Raw genomic sequence first — 13220 nt, 5'->3', positions numbered from 1 at the left:
GACAGGTTTGCACGGAGCACGTGGCGTTTTTGGCGGGGGACTCTGCATTCCCACCTTCTTTCGAACCTGCTCGAGAGCGTGAGGCCGCTGCCGACCAAGGGATCTCGAAAGAGTACCCTGGAAAAGGCAGAAGACGCACTTTCTGCGTCTGACTTCCCATCTCGTGTTTGGGAATTCCTCTTCAGCTGTATTCCATGCAGAAGAACTAATGCTTCAATGACAGGAACTCTGCCGTGGCGCAAGCAGCTGCCCTAATCTGTTGTTCCTGCGAGAATCAGATCCGCGCTCTGCGGCTCGAGCCGGGTGTACGTACACCGCTCACCGGGAGGAATGCCGCGACAACGGGAGGCGCCTTTCGACAGGGAACACTAGCGAACATGCTTTCGCCGACTGCGGAGATCCCCTGCATAGGTCGCAATGTCGGTTTGCTGCTTTCTTAGTGAGTTCAGAGCTCTGCGTGAAGCACCTTTAGTGTTGTTTGAGACGAAAGTAGATAGCGTACGTACACTGGGCGCTCCGCCCCCCGCCTCCACAGCATGGACTCCTTCCTGTTTCCGCGCGAGCGAAATAGGCGAAATACGTCACAGTGATTCTGACTATGTTCACCAATAGTTCTACGCCTCGCCAGTCAACACACAAGTGAATCCCCGGCTAGCTGGTTCCGCGCCGTGGTAAGTCCTGGGGCACCCCTGTGGCATTTGCTTTGTGAGCCGCTACACGTTCGTTGAAGCCAACAAACCGGCGCTTCGTTCTGAGAATGAGAGCCAATTCTAATGGCGGAACGCTGCCTGCAAGGGCTTTCGCGATTCTCTGTGACAGCCGAACGCGGATACGGGGACAGCGTATTAGACGATAGACCAGACCTTTCACTAGACGTTAACTGTTTTTCTTTGCGTCGGTAGCAGGGGGTTGAGATGCGCATCCTCAGGCCCGCGAAAGGACAGGGAATCGAGACACTGGGCCGCCGTGACCGAGTTGTTTGCGAGGCCCTTTGTTGTTGAGCACAAGGACGAACAGTCATACGCAATTCGGCGGCGTTGACTCCCAGGGAAGAAACCGATGCCTCGAGAGCCCCACCACTACTCCGCTCTTCGCTTTTGTTGACTTGAGGGTGTGTGAGCCCCTGCTCGCTCTTGGGCACCGCGTGTACAGTCTTGTGCCCGCATTGCCTTCCGCGCCCTTTCGTTGGAAGCCACGGTGGGTGTGGGGTATTTCGCATGTTCCCCCGCGAGTCGCAGGAGGTGCGGAGTGTCGTGTGGAGTCTGGATCTCTGCGTGAAGCAACAGCGCGTGTGGTGGACCAGCAACAATAGCGGCACATGGCCGCAAGGGAAGCTCGCTCAGGAGTCACACAGGCAATGCCCGCGATTCTTGCATGCGTGCGGCGCTCAGGACTTCGTGCAGCGGTGACCGGTTTTTGCATCTGCCGCTGGAACAGACGCTTAACGCGAACAGATGTCACCTCGGGCGGCTCGCCGCCACACCGGACTCGCTTGCTTTGCTAGATACACTGGGTAGGGCTCTCAGTCGGATTCCCTAAGAGAGCGAGCTTTCCAAGACAAACAAGCGCACCGCAAACGCCGACTGTTCAGGTCAATGTGAAACTTCCGTGAGCGTCTGCGGACGGGTGATCCCTCTCTCTCGTGCGCGAGCGTGCAGACTCGCGCCTCCGCGGCTTCACCAGGAGGAGGAGGCCTCCGGTTAGAGAGACTGCAGCACACTGAACGGAGAACGTCAAGATTATCTCGCATCAGCATCCGGGTATCGACGCCGGCCCTCTGTGATTAAACACATCATGGCGAGGCCCCTCTCACCGCTGCAGGGACGAGGTCGTCGCGGTTTGTGCGCAGCATGCAAAGCGGATTCAGATGCTTCTGAGGACGATCAGGAGCTGCTGAGGCGCATGCTGTCTCCTTGCAGGACAGGACTACTCTACGAAACTCAGGTGTAGGTGCGTTGTGCAACTTGCTGAGGAGCTGCCACAGAGAGAGACGCCCTCGAGCTTTTCTATCGGTTATCCGTGGCCGCCGCGGAGCCAAGGATGCAGACAAGGAAACAGGAAAGGGCGAGAAGGGGGGCGCGGGCTTTGAGTTTCCGCGTTCTCGGGTTTCGCTGCTTCGATATCTCCCCATAGACGCCGCGTTCGCTCGCTGTAGAGTGCGGAGAGACCATACCAGGGGGCTTTCAAAGCCTCATCACGAGGCCTCCACTGCCGCGGCAGCTGGTTTCGAGGGCGCTGTGCCTTCGAGGACGAGAAGGGAACTATGGAAAGCGAGCACGAACTTTCCCTTCATTCCGCGTTTAGGCAGACCGCGTAGCTTTTCTCTCCAGGTTTGTCCTGCCTTCGCTGTGTACGTACACTTGTGTGTGTGTCTCTCTCTCAGGGCTTGTTTCTTACGCGGCGTCTTTTTCTCTTCTCCGCTCCCTCCTTCCTCGCGGGCGGCCTTCCCCCCACTGTCGGCGCGCAGTCAATTGGAATCACCCGCCCCACAACGCGAGTGCGCGTGAGTGCATGCGGCGAAAGGGCGGAAAATCCAGCGTTTTTCCCGTGTCGACTTCACTTTTGTTTTCTGGTGCACTCTTCTTTTTGTTCCGTTCTCTCCTTTCCTCTTCTCGTCCCGCCTGTCTGCAAGCTCTTGGTGGCGTTCTGCTGCGCGTGCTTCGACGCTTTTCGCTTTCTGTAGGCCGTTACCATCGCGGCTGCTGCGTTCTCTCGCTCGCCAGAGACACTCTCTTTTTCGCAGTCTGCACCGCTCCCTCGCACCGAAATGACGGCCGTCGAAGAGCAGAAGCACCTCTCTGCCTCCTCGGACAGCGACAGCGACGAGGAGTGCCCCAACTTGGAAGAGGAAAACGCCCAGGAGGAAGGATCCCCCGAGGGGCGTAGCAAGCAGAGCCGCAACGAGAAGAAAGCCCGCAAGGCCGTTCTCCGCCACGGCATGAAGCACATGCCCGGCGTTGTGCGGGTTCTCATCCGCAAGAGCAAGCACGTAAGCAAAACAAATCTGACGCATGCACCGAAAGACAAAAACTCCCAGGCGTGCCGGGGGCTGCGTCCAACACACCCAGGCCGCGGCGTCTGCGCGGCGCAGCGAAACGCGCGGCGAGAAAAAAACTACCAGAGATTTCTCAGGCGGTTTGAGACGGGCTTTCAGTTTCCACGCTCACAGCGCGTGCCGACGAGATGCACGTATGCATGCGTGCGGCTCATATTTATGTAGACGTACACATGCGCACATACTTGTATAGCTGATACAGATACATATACATATATATATATATATATATATATATATATATATATATATATATATATATATATATATATATATATATACATACCGCTGATGTTGAGATTGGAACGGTGGGTGCATCCATATGTAGTTACACGAGTGGACTGCACAGTCAGCACGAGTCCTCTTCCGCGGGTGTCTTCTGTTTGGCGCTCAAGGCAGCATGCGCTGTCAATGCAGCTCTTACAGAGAGGAAACGTTGCTCTTTTTTCGCGTTCTCAGATCGTCTTTGTCGTCCCCAAGCCTGACGTCTACAAGAGCTTGGCCTCCGACACCTACGTCATCTTCGGCGAGGCGAAGATCGAGGACCTGAACAGCCAGGCTCACTGTAAGCTTTTTTGAAAGAAGCCTTTTTTTATACTACCACTTATCTCCCTCTGCCAAGCAGCTGCCTTGGCCTTCGCTTCTTCACTTGCTTTTTCGTCCTGCGGTTGTCCTGCGCCTGTCGACTTCTCCTCTGCGACCATCGACGCTTCAGTGTCAATTCTCCTACCTTTGTCTTTCGTTTCTGCTGCGTTTTTCGAATCTCGTTTGTGCCCTTCTTATTAGGGACACGATGCGTACTTTTTCCGTCCCCTTATGTGTTCTTGGCGTTCCCCGTTTTCCTTTTTCTCTTTTGCCGGCTCGGTTTTCGCATTGGGCGTTCTGTTTTACTCAATCACCGTTTTCCGCGTTTGCCCCCGCCGCCTGCTCCGCCTCCTCGCCTTGTGTGTTTGCTTCGATTTCTTGCGCTTCGCGCGCTGACGGCGGCTGTGCCTGCGACGTCCTCTCCCTGTTTTTCCATGTGCGTCTTGCGTGATTCTCTCTCTTTCTCTCCAGCCGCTGCCGCGCAGCGCTTCACACAGGCGGCGAACGCACCGTTCGCGTTCAACGGTCCAGAGGGCGCGGCGACCAGCGCCGACGCGGCGGCGAAGAAGGAAGAGGCTGAGGCTCCGGTTGACGAGACGGGCGTCGATCCGAAGGACGTGGATCTGGTCATGTCTCAGGTCGACTGCTCCCGCGCGAAGGCCATTGCGGCGCTGAAGGCGAACAATAACGACATCGTGGAGGCCATCATGGAGCTGACAAGTCATTAAGCTCTGCCGCGGAAGAAGACGCCGACCGGACTCCTGCGTGACGATGAAAGACGACGACGGCGAGAGACAGAGGGGCGGGAAGGGGAGAGGCTACCGCACGCATGAATTTTTATGTATTTACGCGGGCGTGGCGATAGAGAGCTGCATGTCTTGCAGAAAGCCCTGATTGGCGACGCTTCCGACTCGTGGAACGAACACGTCACAAAACGATGAACTCTGCACTTCCAACCTACTCTGAGGGAGGAAACGAGGCATGGAGACGCTGCGGAGACACGCCACAGCGCGTTTTTTTCGTGTAGTCGGCGTGTCGGTTCAAGATGCACCTCGAGGCAGTTTTGAAAATCGAGAGATTTGGCAGAGTCCCACAGAGAGACTCAGCAAGAGCTTGTAGCCCGCAACACCCGTATACGTATAGTAGACACGAAGTTAAGACAGAGGCGTGCATGCATTGAATAGGCACTAAAATGCCCGCGGGCGAATGCAGAGGAGAGAAACGGCGAGTCAACCGCCAGGCAGAAAACCAGGGGACGTCTCCCCACTGCCTTCAAGCTAGCAGCAACGAATACACGTATGTATATATATATATATATATATATATGTATGCGGATTCTTATACAAAATACGTACAGGATATCTATATATTTACACGTCTATATGTACATGGTGCATCTGTCGCGGCCACGCGCCAGCGTCGGTTGGGCGATTAACTGCGCCGCTTTTTAGGCTTCACGTGCTGGGAGACTGCCAGTCCTTGTTCATTGGGGCATTTTTCTTGTTTTAGCGTCAACGAATATATATTTATTTAGAATGCGTATGTAATATTTATATATTTTTACGTGATCACGCGTCCATTCTGCAGCAGCCAGCGCTCTTCGAAAACGCGAATGCATTCGGGGTGCGCTGCACCTCTAAAAAGACGAGTTTGTGTCGAATTCGTTGCAGCTCGCGAGGCGCATCAATTCTGTAGTACTGCCAATCAAATCACGATCAAACTGTATACCCAAATAATGACGCAGGACGACCTGGCACTCAACAGCGAACCAGCTTTCATACACATATGATTACCGTGAAAGTCGGGTATTATGCATGCATAATGCGTGCATACCAGGCGTAGCCATGTGATCTATATAGTTTAACGGGACATTAGACCGAACCTGCGATAGATAAATATATCTTGGATGATTGTATATTAGCGGCTAAATGTCAATCAAACATGCGAATTTTAGGTTTTCCATGAAATCTATTTGGAAGAAGAGGCTTGATAGTACTACCGTAAGTACATAATATACAGTCCCAGCAGTAGCGGTTAAACTATAGAAGAGTCGAGTGTTATCCGTGCATCCCAGGCGTAAAAAGCAAAAAGTGTTCACCCTCCATCCACGCTTATCGAACACAAGACTAGTAGTCTTCTTTCTTTCCGTAATATCAAATAGCCTCTACGCTAGAATACATAGAATCATATAATTCGGTGTTTTCGTGTATATATTCCCCAAAAGGTAGTTTATATAAACCTAGGACTCTCATTTTCGTAAGTGTAAAGTCAGCATAAAAAATAGGTTGGTTAAGCCGCGAACTGCGCGGCGAAACTTTGCCTTATTCAGCCAGCCTCAGACCATCCAGATACTGTGAGTTCAGCATGTTTCGATGCTCATTGGACTCGCCTGCGGCGCCGCGAGCACCTGTCATGCCGAGTTTCGCTTGCAGCATCTAAGTTGAGACTATCGGTTATATATTTTAGACGCTAACTTCCCGGCTAAACATCCCTTTTCTTTGAAACTCATCGAAGGCGCTGAGTTGTAACTACGCTTCGGGCCTGTCTCCGCGGAGCCGGTACGGGCATCCAGCGGCAGCATCGAGACGCGAGCGGGGCTGGGCAACCGGTATCGAAGAGAACTAAAAATTGCACGTACAGAGGAGCAAAGAGCGCGGCGAAATGCATCTCGCTTAACCCCTTCGCTCTGTCTCAGAACGGTTTAGGCAATCCAGGAGCGCTGACTGCCATAAAAAGAAGAAAAATCGCGGCGCCTTCCGTAGCTCCCCCCTCTCCCCTCCCCTTCCTCTCGCGCGCTGCCGCCCAAAAAAATGCAGCGGAAAAAACACGAGATACGCGTGGAGTCTTTTCTGCAGAGAGCCCCGAGGACGGTCTGAGAAAGAAGCTATGCAGAGCCTCAAACTGGGCCTCGGCGTTTATGCGAAGACAACACGAGCCAGGATTCAACTGGCCTATCGCTAGGACCCCCGAAACGAGCATGGTGAAATTCATGCGGGAGACGCACAGTACTAAACCCACGTCAACACGCAAATCGCGATTGTGTTGCAGAGCGCACACTGCCCTACCCACAACGCACATGCATACATATGCATATGCATATATATGGATGCAAAGATACGCGTGCAGCGCCGTGTGGCGAAGGCCGCCGAGTAGGGCGAGGCAAGCGCAGGGACGAAGCTTGTCTTTTTTCGCCCTTAAAAAACCGAAAAAACCCCAAAAACAATATCCCAAATATCGCTCCATCTGTCTGCCTCTCCAATCCCCCCCCCCCCTTCCCCCCCCCGCGCGTGACTGTTCCGAGGTTTTTTTGACACAAGCAGCCAACTGCAGCGTGCAGAGGGGTGACTACCCTCGACACAAAACGAACCTTTAAAGCGCGTCGAGATCCCTTCGAGCTGCGCAATTACCCACATCGTAGACGCCACGAGGTCTCTGGGACTCGAACGCAGCAAAATGCAAGTCCTGACACGAGAGTTAAAAATAAGATACAGAGGCAGCACGCGACGAAGCGCCTCGAAAGCTTTGAGATCTGAACCCACTCAAGCGGAGGTTAGTGCACCACCAGGCTTCACGTGTATCCCGACACTCTTCGATGATAGGAAAAGGTCGTCGCATGCGTGTGCGTCCGACGAATAGGCTCGACGGCATCCACCGCAAAACTGAAAAACGTGACACGCTCCATAAGAGACGCTCCACAGGCGTGGCAGCGACCACCGCCAGAGGCATCCGCGCGTCCTCGCTCGCACCGCGCATGGAAAAACCCGACATACTTTCTGCGCAGCGATTCGCAAACTCGCAAAAAAGCGGTGCGACAAACAACCGTCGCCGGAAAAAAAGAGCATGCCAATACCCACATATTACCGCATACCCACTGTGTGTATCTTCAGACATATATGAATATATATATGGATATATATATGAATATAGATATATATTCGAATGCATACATGTGCTTCTACGAACACCGGTCCGGATGTCTGCGCGAGACTCGCGTCAGCCAGCAACGGACGCGAAGGAAGCAAAAAAACCTGAGTGGTCGCCGTCGCCTCAGAAGTCCGCGAACGGATCTCCCTCCGATTTCTGAAGAAAAAATCACAAGAGGAACAGGCTCTCATGCCATGCATATACATCCCTACACATACTTAGATATATATATGCGCGCATCTGTGGGCGGATTTGGACGCGCAATTGCAGGCGGAATTAGAGACGCATCTGCGTGGGCACATCTAAACAGTGGAACGCTGCGGGGATCCCAAGAGTCTGACGCGCCGAACGGCGACGACGCAGATGCTGCTCAGACCGACGCGCGACGCCATTAGCAAGGCGAACCAAATTGCTCTTAGTCGCGGGAGGATCCCTGTCTCACACAACCAAACAGACGACGCCCATGCACTCGTCTGCCGAGACCTATCGCACATACATATGTATACATATACATGTGTACACACATATCTACACATGTGCACATACACATATATATATATATATATATATGGCTACTAGTTGGTCTGTGTCTGTCCAGGCAAGCGCATGGGTCAGGTGGTGAGCAGCTCACCGGCGTTTCCTTTTTTCCTTCGATGAAGTGCGTGAGGCCGAGGCCTTTTTCGATTTCGGGGACGAAGTGCCGCAGCTCCGGCGGGACGGTCGGGGCCTGCCGAATGCGGTCGAGAAGTTGCCAATTGATCGTCGAGAAGAACGGATGCCGCTTCACTTCTTCTGCGCCATTGCGGCCCAAACGCACGTCCGGATCGGCCTGGAGAAAAAAACGCGAAGAACAAGATTCGCAGTTGAGCACACGCGAGCCTGTCTCTCCTGATCGCGCGTCTACGCATCCGCGCGCATATATATATATATATATATATACATACATAGATACATACATATATATGCCTCTATCTATCTATCTATCTATCTATCTATCTATCTATCTATCTATCTATCTATCTATCTATCTATCTATCTATCTATCTATCTATCTATCTATCTATCTATCTATCTATCTATCTATCTATCTATCTATCTATCTATCTATCTATCTATCTATATCTGTCTATGTATATCTACTTTCCTATCTATATCAATATCTATCTATCTATATCTATATCTACCTACGTATGACAGGAAACAGGGGTCGTTTGGACTGTGTGCGTGCATGCGTCTCAGCGCCCTGACGGGGCCAGACGAGAGAGTAGCGCCTCTCTGTGTCTCATAACCAGAGTCACCTTCAGGATTCTAGATACTATCCTGTCTTCCTTACTATTTATTATTCAATTCTGCATTTTTTCGCGACGTTCTCTCACTTGCAGGAGCCTCAAAATCAAGTCCTTCGCCTGGTCAGGCACCCGTCGATCCCGCGGAAAGAGGACGCTCGAGGGGCTTCGCTTCGCCAACTCGCAGATCGGCCGCGACCTGCACACGCGGAAACGCATGATGCCTCGCAGCTCTCTGTCTCCCGAGCCACACAGCCCTCAGAAAACGCCTCAAGCAACCACATCCCGCTGATCTCTGTCTGCGTGGCCTCTCGCCCCCGCGGCACGCGCATGCGTCCTACAGACATGCAGGTATATAAATACACGTATATGTACGTTTGAGTAAGTATATGTAAAGCTACACGTTAGTGTGTGTACGGGCCGCTAGGCAACCGCGTGTATTCTGCGTTCTGTCTGTTTCCGCCGCCTCCATTCATCTCACCGTTCGTTGTCGTAGTCGTGGTAGCCGAAGGGCACAGTGCTGAGACGCACAGAAGAGAAAGACACGACGAAGGGCGATGGGAGCCGCGCACACATGCGAGGACATTGAAGGCAAAATGGCATGACGAATCAAGAAGCGTGGGATGCGACGCTCGGGCTTGGCACGGAAGCAGCATGGAGCGCGGCCAGGAGCTGCGGAAGCGAAGACGCCGAGAGGGATTCGCTTCCCACTCCGCCGCACACGTGAGAGAGAGAGACATCTCCTTCTCTTCCTCTTCTCGCTCTGTCGCCACCGCCGAAGCATCTCTGGAAGCAGCTGCTGTTTAATCTCCAAAATCTCTAACTAGTCCACCAGAAGATCTCATCTTTGACGCACAGACACTAAACCTGACCACTCAACCTGAGTGAACATGGACCTCTTCGTTCGTAGAACACTGGGAACGAGAGCCAAGCCGGCTCCCTACGCGCGCAGCAGCAGCCTGCCTACGCGAGGGAGCTCCCCCGGCAGCGACGATTCTGACCCGCTTTCACCGGCAACGAAGCGAGCCGGCGAACACCCGCGACGCACAAGCGGACCGCACTGTGCGCTCTCCTTGGCGCGCAACACACCCCCAGCAAGGTCTTTTCACAGTTCAGCGCACACGCGCAGCTGCCGCGATCTCGTCCCTTGGCAGGCCAGCCGCTGCAGCCGCTGCTCCGTCGGCTCCGCGGCCGCGGCCGCACCTCCGGGCTGCTTCTCTCGGCGTCTCTATGCGTCGCTCACTTGTAAAGCATCTCGAAGATGGCGACGCCAAGGGACCACCAGTCGGCAGGGAACGAGTAGCCAGGGCCGACTTGATCTTCGCGGCCAAACGCGTCGCCGGCGGAGACGTGGCGGGCGTCTTCTTCGCGCTTCCGGAAGTCCTCGCGGCGCGGCGCGCGGGGTTCCACGTCGTGGCTCTGCGCGCGGGTCCGACTCCCCCCTCCGCCGCTTCGGCGCGCCGCCAGGGGCGGTCGACTCGCGCGCCCGCCGCTGAACTCGCGCGCGTGGACGTACGAAGAGCTCGAGGGCGTAGGCCGCGCAGGCGCCGCACTCGAAGGCAAGCGCCCGCCCCCCGCCGAGCCGCTTGCGCTCACTGAACCGCCAAACGCACACGGCGCGTGATGAGAGTGGTGCGAGTGATGAGAGTGATGCGAGTGATCAGATCGCCCCATGGCGGGGAAGGCGAGCATCTTGCTGAAGCGGCTCTCCTCGCGGCGCGTGGGCGAGGAGGGCGAGGAGGCCGAGGCCGCATGCACGGCGTGCGCCGGACGACTGGGAGGCGCCGCGGCGCCGTGGTGATGGTGATGCGCCTGGGCGATGACCTCTGGCGCCATGGCGTGGAGTGTCCCACAGTACGAGTGCGTCCGCTTGAGAAGCGGCGGCAGCGCGGCGGACTCCGCCGTGCCCTCGGCGCCCTCCGCGGCGATGGAGAGCCGCTTGGCGAGGCCGAAGTCGACGAGCTTGATGCGACCGTCGTCGGCGAGCATCACGTTGGAGGCCTGCAGGTCGCGGTACAGAATGTCGTGGCTGTGCAGCGCCTCGAGGATGAGGACGAGCTCCGCAGAATACCAGCGCACGCGGTCGACGTGGAAGCCGCCCTCGAAGCGAACGTGCCTGTGCAGCGGCCCGCCGAGAACTGCCTCGAAGACGAAAAAGAGCGAGGAGGGCGACTTGAACGTCTCGTGCAGTCTGTGCACGCTGCACTGCACTTCGGGAAAGCGCGAGATCTCCTCCAGCAACGTCCGCTCGTTCCACAGATGCTCCGCCTGCTTCTGCGTAACCACCAACGACTTCTGAATCTCCTTAATCGCAAACAGCTTCACAGGCGAAGACGACGCCGACCCCGCCTCAGCGACCGCCGGCGGAGAAGAGGCGTTCCCAGCAGAGGCCGCGGCGCGGGATGGCTCGCCGCTGCGCTCGCCCGCGACGGCCGCCTCCTCGCCTTCGCCCTGCGCGTCGGTCTTCTTCGCTTCCTCCTTCTGCTCGCCTTCCTCCCCCGCGCTCGCCTGCGGGTCGCCGAGCGGCGCCTCCGCGAGGGGCGAGGTCGCGGGCGCCGGCGACGGCGCGGGGAGAGGCAGATCCGCGCGGCGTTTGCACAGCCAGAGACTGGATTTTTTCTTCAGAGCGATTTCGCCGAGGACTTCGTAGTCGCCCAGGAACTTCTCTTCGATGCCCTCTGCGACGCCCCAGCCGCCAGCCAGCCCAGGATAGAACCCGTCACTCTGCTCCCGCCGCTCCTTCGCCTCCTCCTCCTCCTCATGCTGCGGCGACGGCGCGGGCGAGCGCGAGGTCGACGAGCCTCTGCCCAGCAACGCGCACGAAAGGAACGCCTTCTTCAGGTCTGACTTCTTCGGGACTGGCGCGCCTGACGCCTTCTCCGCCTTGTCGTCGGGCGGACCGCCCGCCTCAGCCGCCTCAGCCGCCTCTGCCGCCTTGCCGCCTCCCGCCCCAAAGGAGGCGCTCGGCGCGGCGAGCGCGCCCTCGCCCTCGCCCGCGGCGGGAGCAGCGCCAGGCCTCGCGCTCTCGGCAGGCGCACTCGTCGAGGGGGAGCCCTCGCCGTTGTTGAAGTCTGCGGCGGGCGCGGAGGCGGCAAGGGCTGCGGAGGGTGGCGGGAGGACTGACAGCGCCGCCGCCGCCGCGTGGAAGAGCGCCGGCGAGGCCTCGGCACTCAGATCCAGAGCGGAAGGCGCGTCCACCGCTGGACAGCTCTTCCGCCGCGCGTGCGGCAGTCGGCCGGCCCCCGGCGCCTTCTGCTCGCGCGCCGCGCCGAAGTCCTCCTCCGCGGCGTCGACCGAGAGGAACTTTGAGAAAAAGGGGAAGCGGAAGAACGGCTTGCGGCGCTGCATGGTGACCTGGAGACCGCCGCCAGCGAGGGAAGAGCGAGAAGACGGAGGAGCAACGAGGCAGCGGCAAAGGTGAAGTGACGAGGCGCGGCGACGGCGCAGAAGGCGAAAAGTGGTCGAACGCCGAGGAGGAGGCGGACGCGGGGCGGAAGAGGCCGTGCTGCGGACGGAAATAGAGCTGAGAGACTTGGGTGGAGAGAGGCAAGAAGAAAAGCAGACGGGAGGAAGAGACTGCCGCGGAAACGATGCAAAACAGAGCCAGAGACGCAGAGATACCGGGCGCCCCTGTTTGCGCGTCTGGGAGGGAGGCTGCGAGGGACGCGACCAGCGTTTTGAACGGACACGACGAGAGAGAAAACGCAGATATGCCTTTCTAGACAGCGGAGAAAAGAGAAGCAACTGACAGACACGCAAACGAGAGGCGAAGAAAGCACGGGCCGGGAGAGCCCGGTCGTCGGCCAAGAGTTGCGCAGAGACTGTCACCACCGCAGTGTGCACAAGCGATCGTTTATCCTAGAAAAAAGTGGACCGACTTCAGAGAGCAGAACGACCACCGGAAAATTGAATGCGCTCGTGAATGTCGTAGAAACGCACGCCGAGCGAGAGGAAAGAAGCGACAAAGGAGGAAAGACACAGCTCGCAGCAACCGTGACCTTTCGCGCTGCATACAGCTGAGAAAAGTCGGTCGCGAGCGGGTGCGGAGACAGCCAGGCGACGCGGCGCCTGGTTAGGAGACACTCCTTCAGCGAGAAAGAACCACAGTCGAGAGAAAACGGAATTCGCGCGGATACAGAAGGGACGCAGAAGGAGAAAAACTGGCAGGAAACACTGAAAACACACACGCACTCGCGTTCCACGTCATGCAGCCAGGCCTAAGGACGAAGACGGTGGAATTGCAGATTTTGACACAAGAAGCCGCTTTTCTCTGATCTCTTCGAGGCTCCGCAGAGGCAGCAGCCATGTGAATCGGGTGCGGATTTCCGCAACTCGTGGAGGGTCGTGGATGGACGCCGAGCGCCCTCCAG

At 56.5% G+C, this 13220-nt stretch overlaps 2 protein-coding genes across 2 annotated transcripts; one reads left to right on the top strand and one right to left on the bottom strand.

The window, feature by feature from the left end:
• Positions 1–2767: 2767 nt before the first annotated feature.
• On the top strand, positions 2768–4368 carry BESB_056110 (NAC domain-containing protein; the record flags this gene model as incomplete). The annotated part of the gene is made up of 3 exons (XM_029364046.1): positions 2768–2989; positions 3515–3620; positions 4112–4368. 3 exons carry the CDS (start codon positions 2768–2770, stop codon positions 4366–4368), a joined length of 585 nt encoding a protein of 194 aa, XP_029219969.1.
• Positions 4369–7687: 3319 nt separating this feature from the next.
• On the bottom strand, positions 7688–12198 carry BESB_056100 (uncharacterized protein; the record flags this gene model as incomplete). The annotated part of the gene is made up of 5 exons (XM_029364045.1): positions 7688–7720; positions 8196–8393; positions 8941–9049; positions 9332–9370; positions 10094–12198. The coding sequence occupies 5 exons, from the start codon at positions 12196–12198 to the stop codon at positions 7688–7690; spliced, it is 2484 nt and encodes an 827-aa protein (XP_029219968.1).
• Between the last annotated feature and the right edge of the window lie 1022 nt (positions 12199–13220).

The sequence above is a fragment of the Besnoitia besnoiti genome, chromosome IV (assembly GCF_002563875.1).
Source record: "Besnoitia besnoiti strain Bb-Ger1 chromosome IV, whole genome shotgun sequence".
In the NCBI taxonomy this organism is placed as follows: Eukaryota; Apicomplexa; class Conoidasida; order Eucoccidiorida; family Sarcocystidae; genus Besnoitia; species Besnoitia besnoiti.
This window is presented reverse-complemented; position numbering and strand designations above follow the sequence as displayed.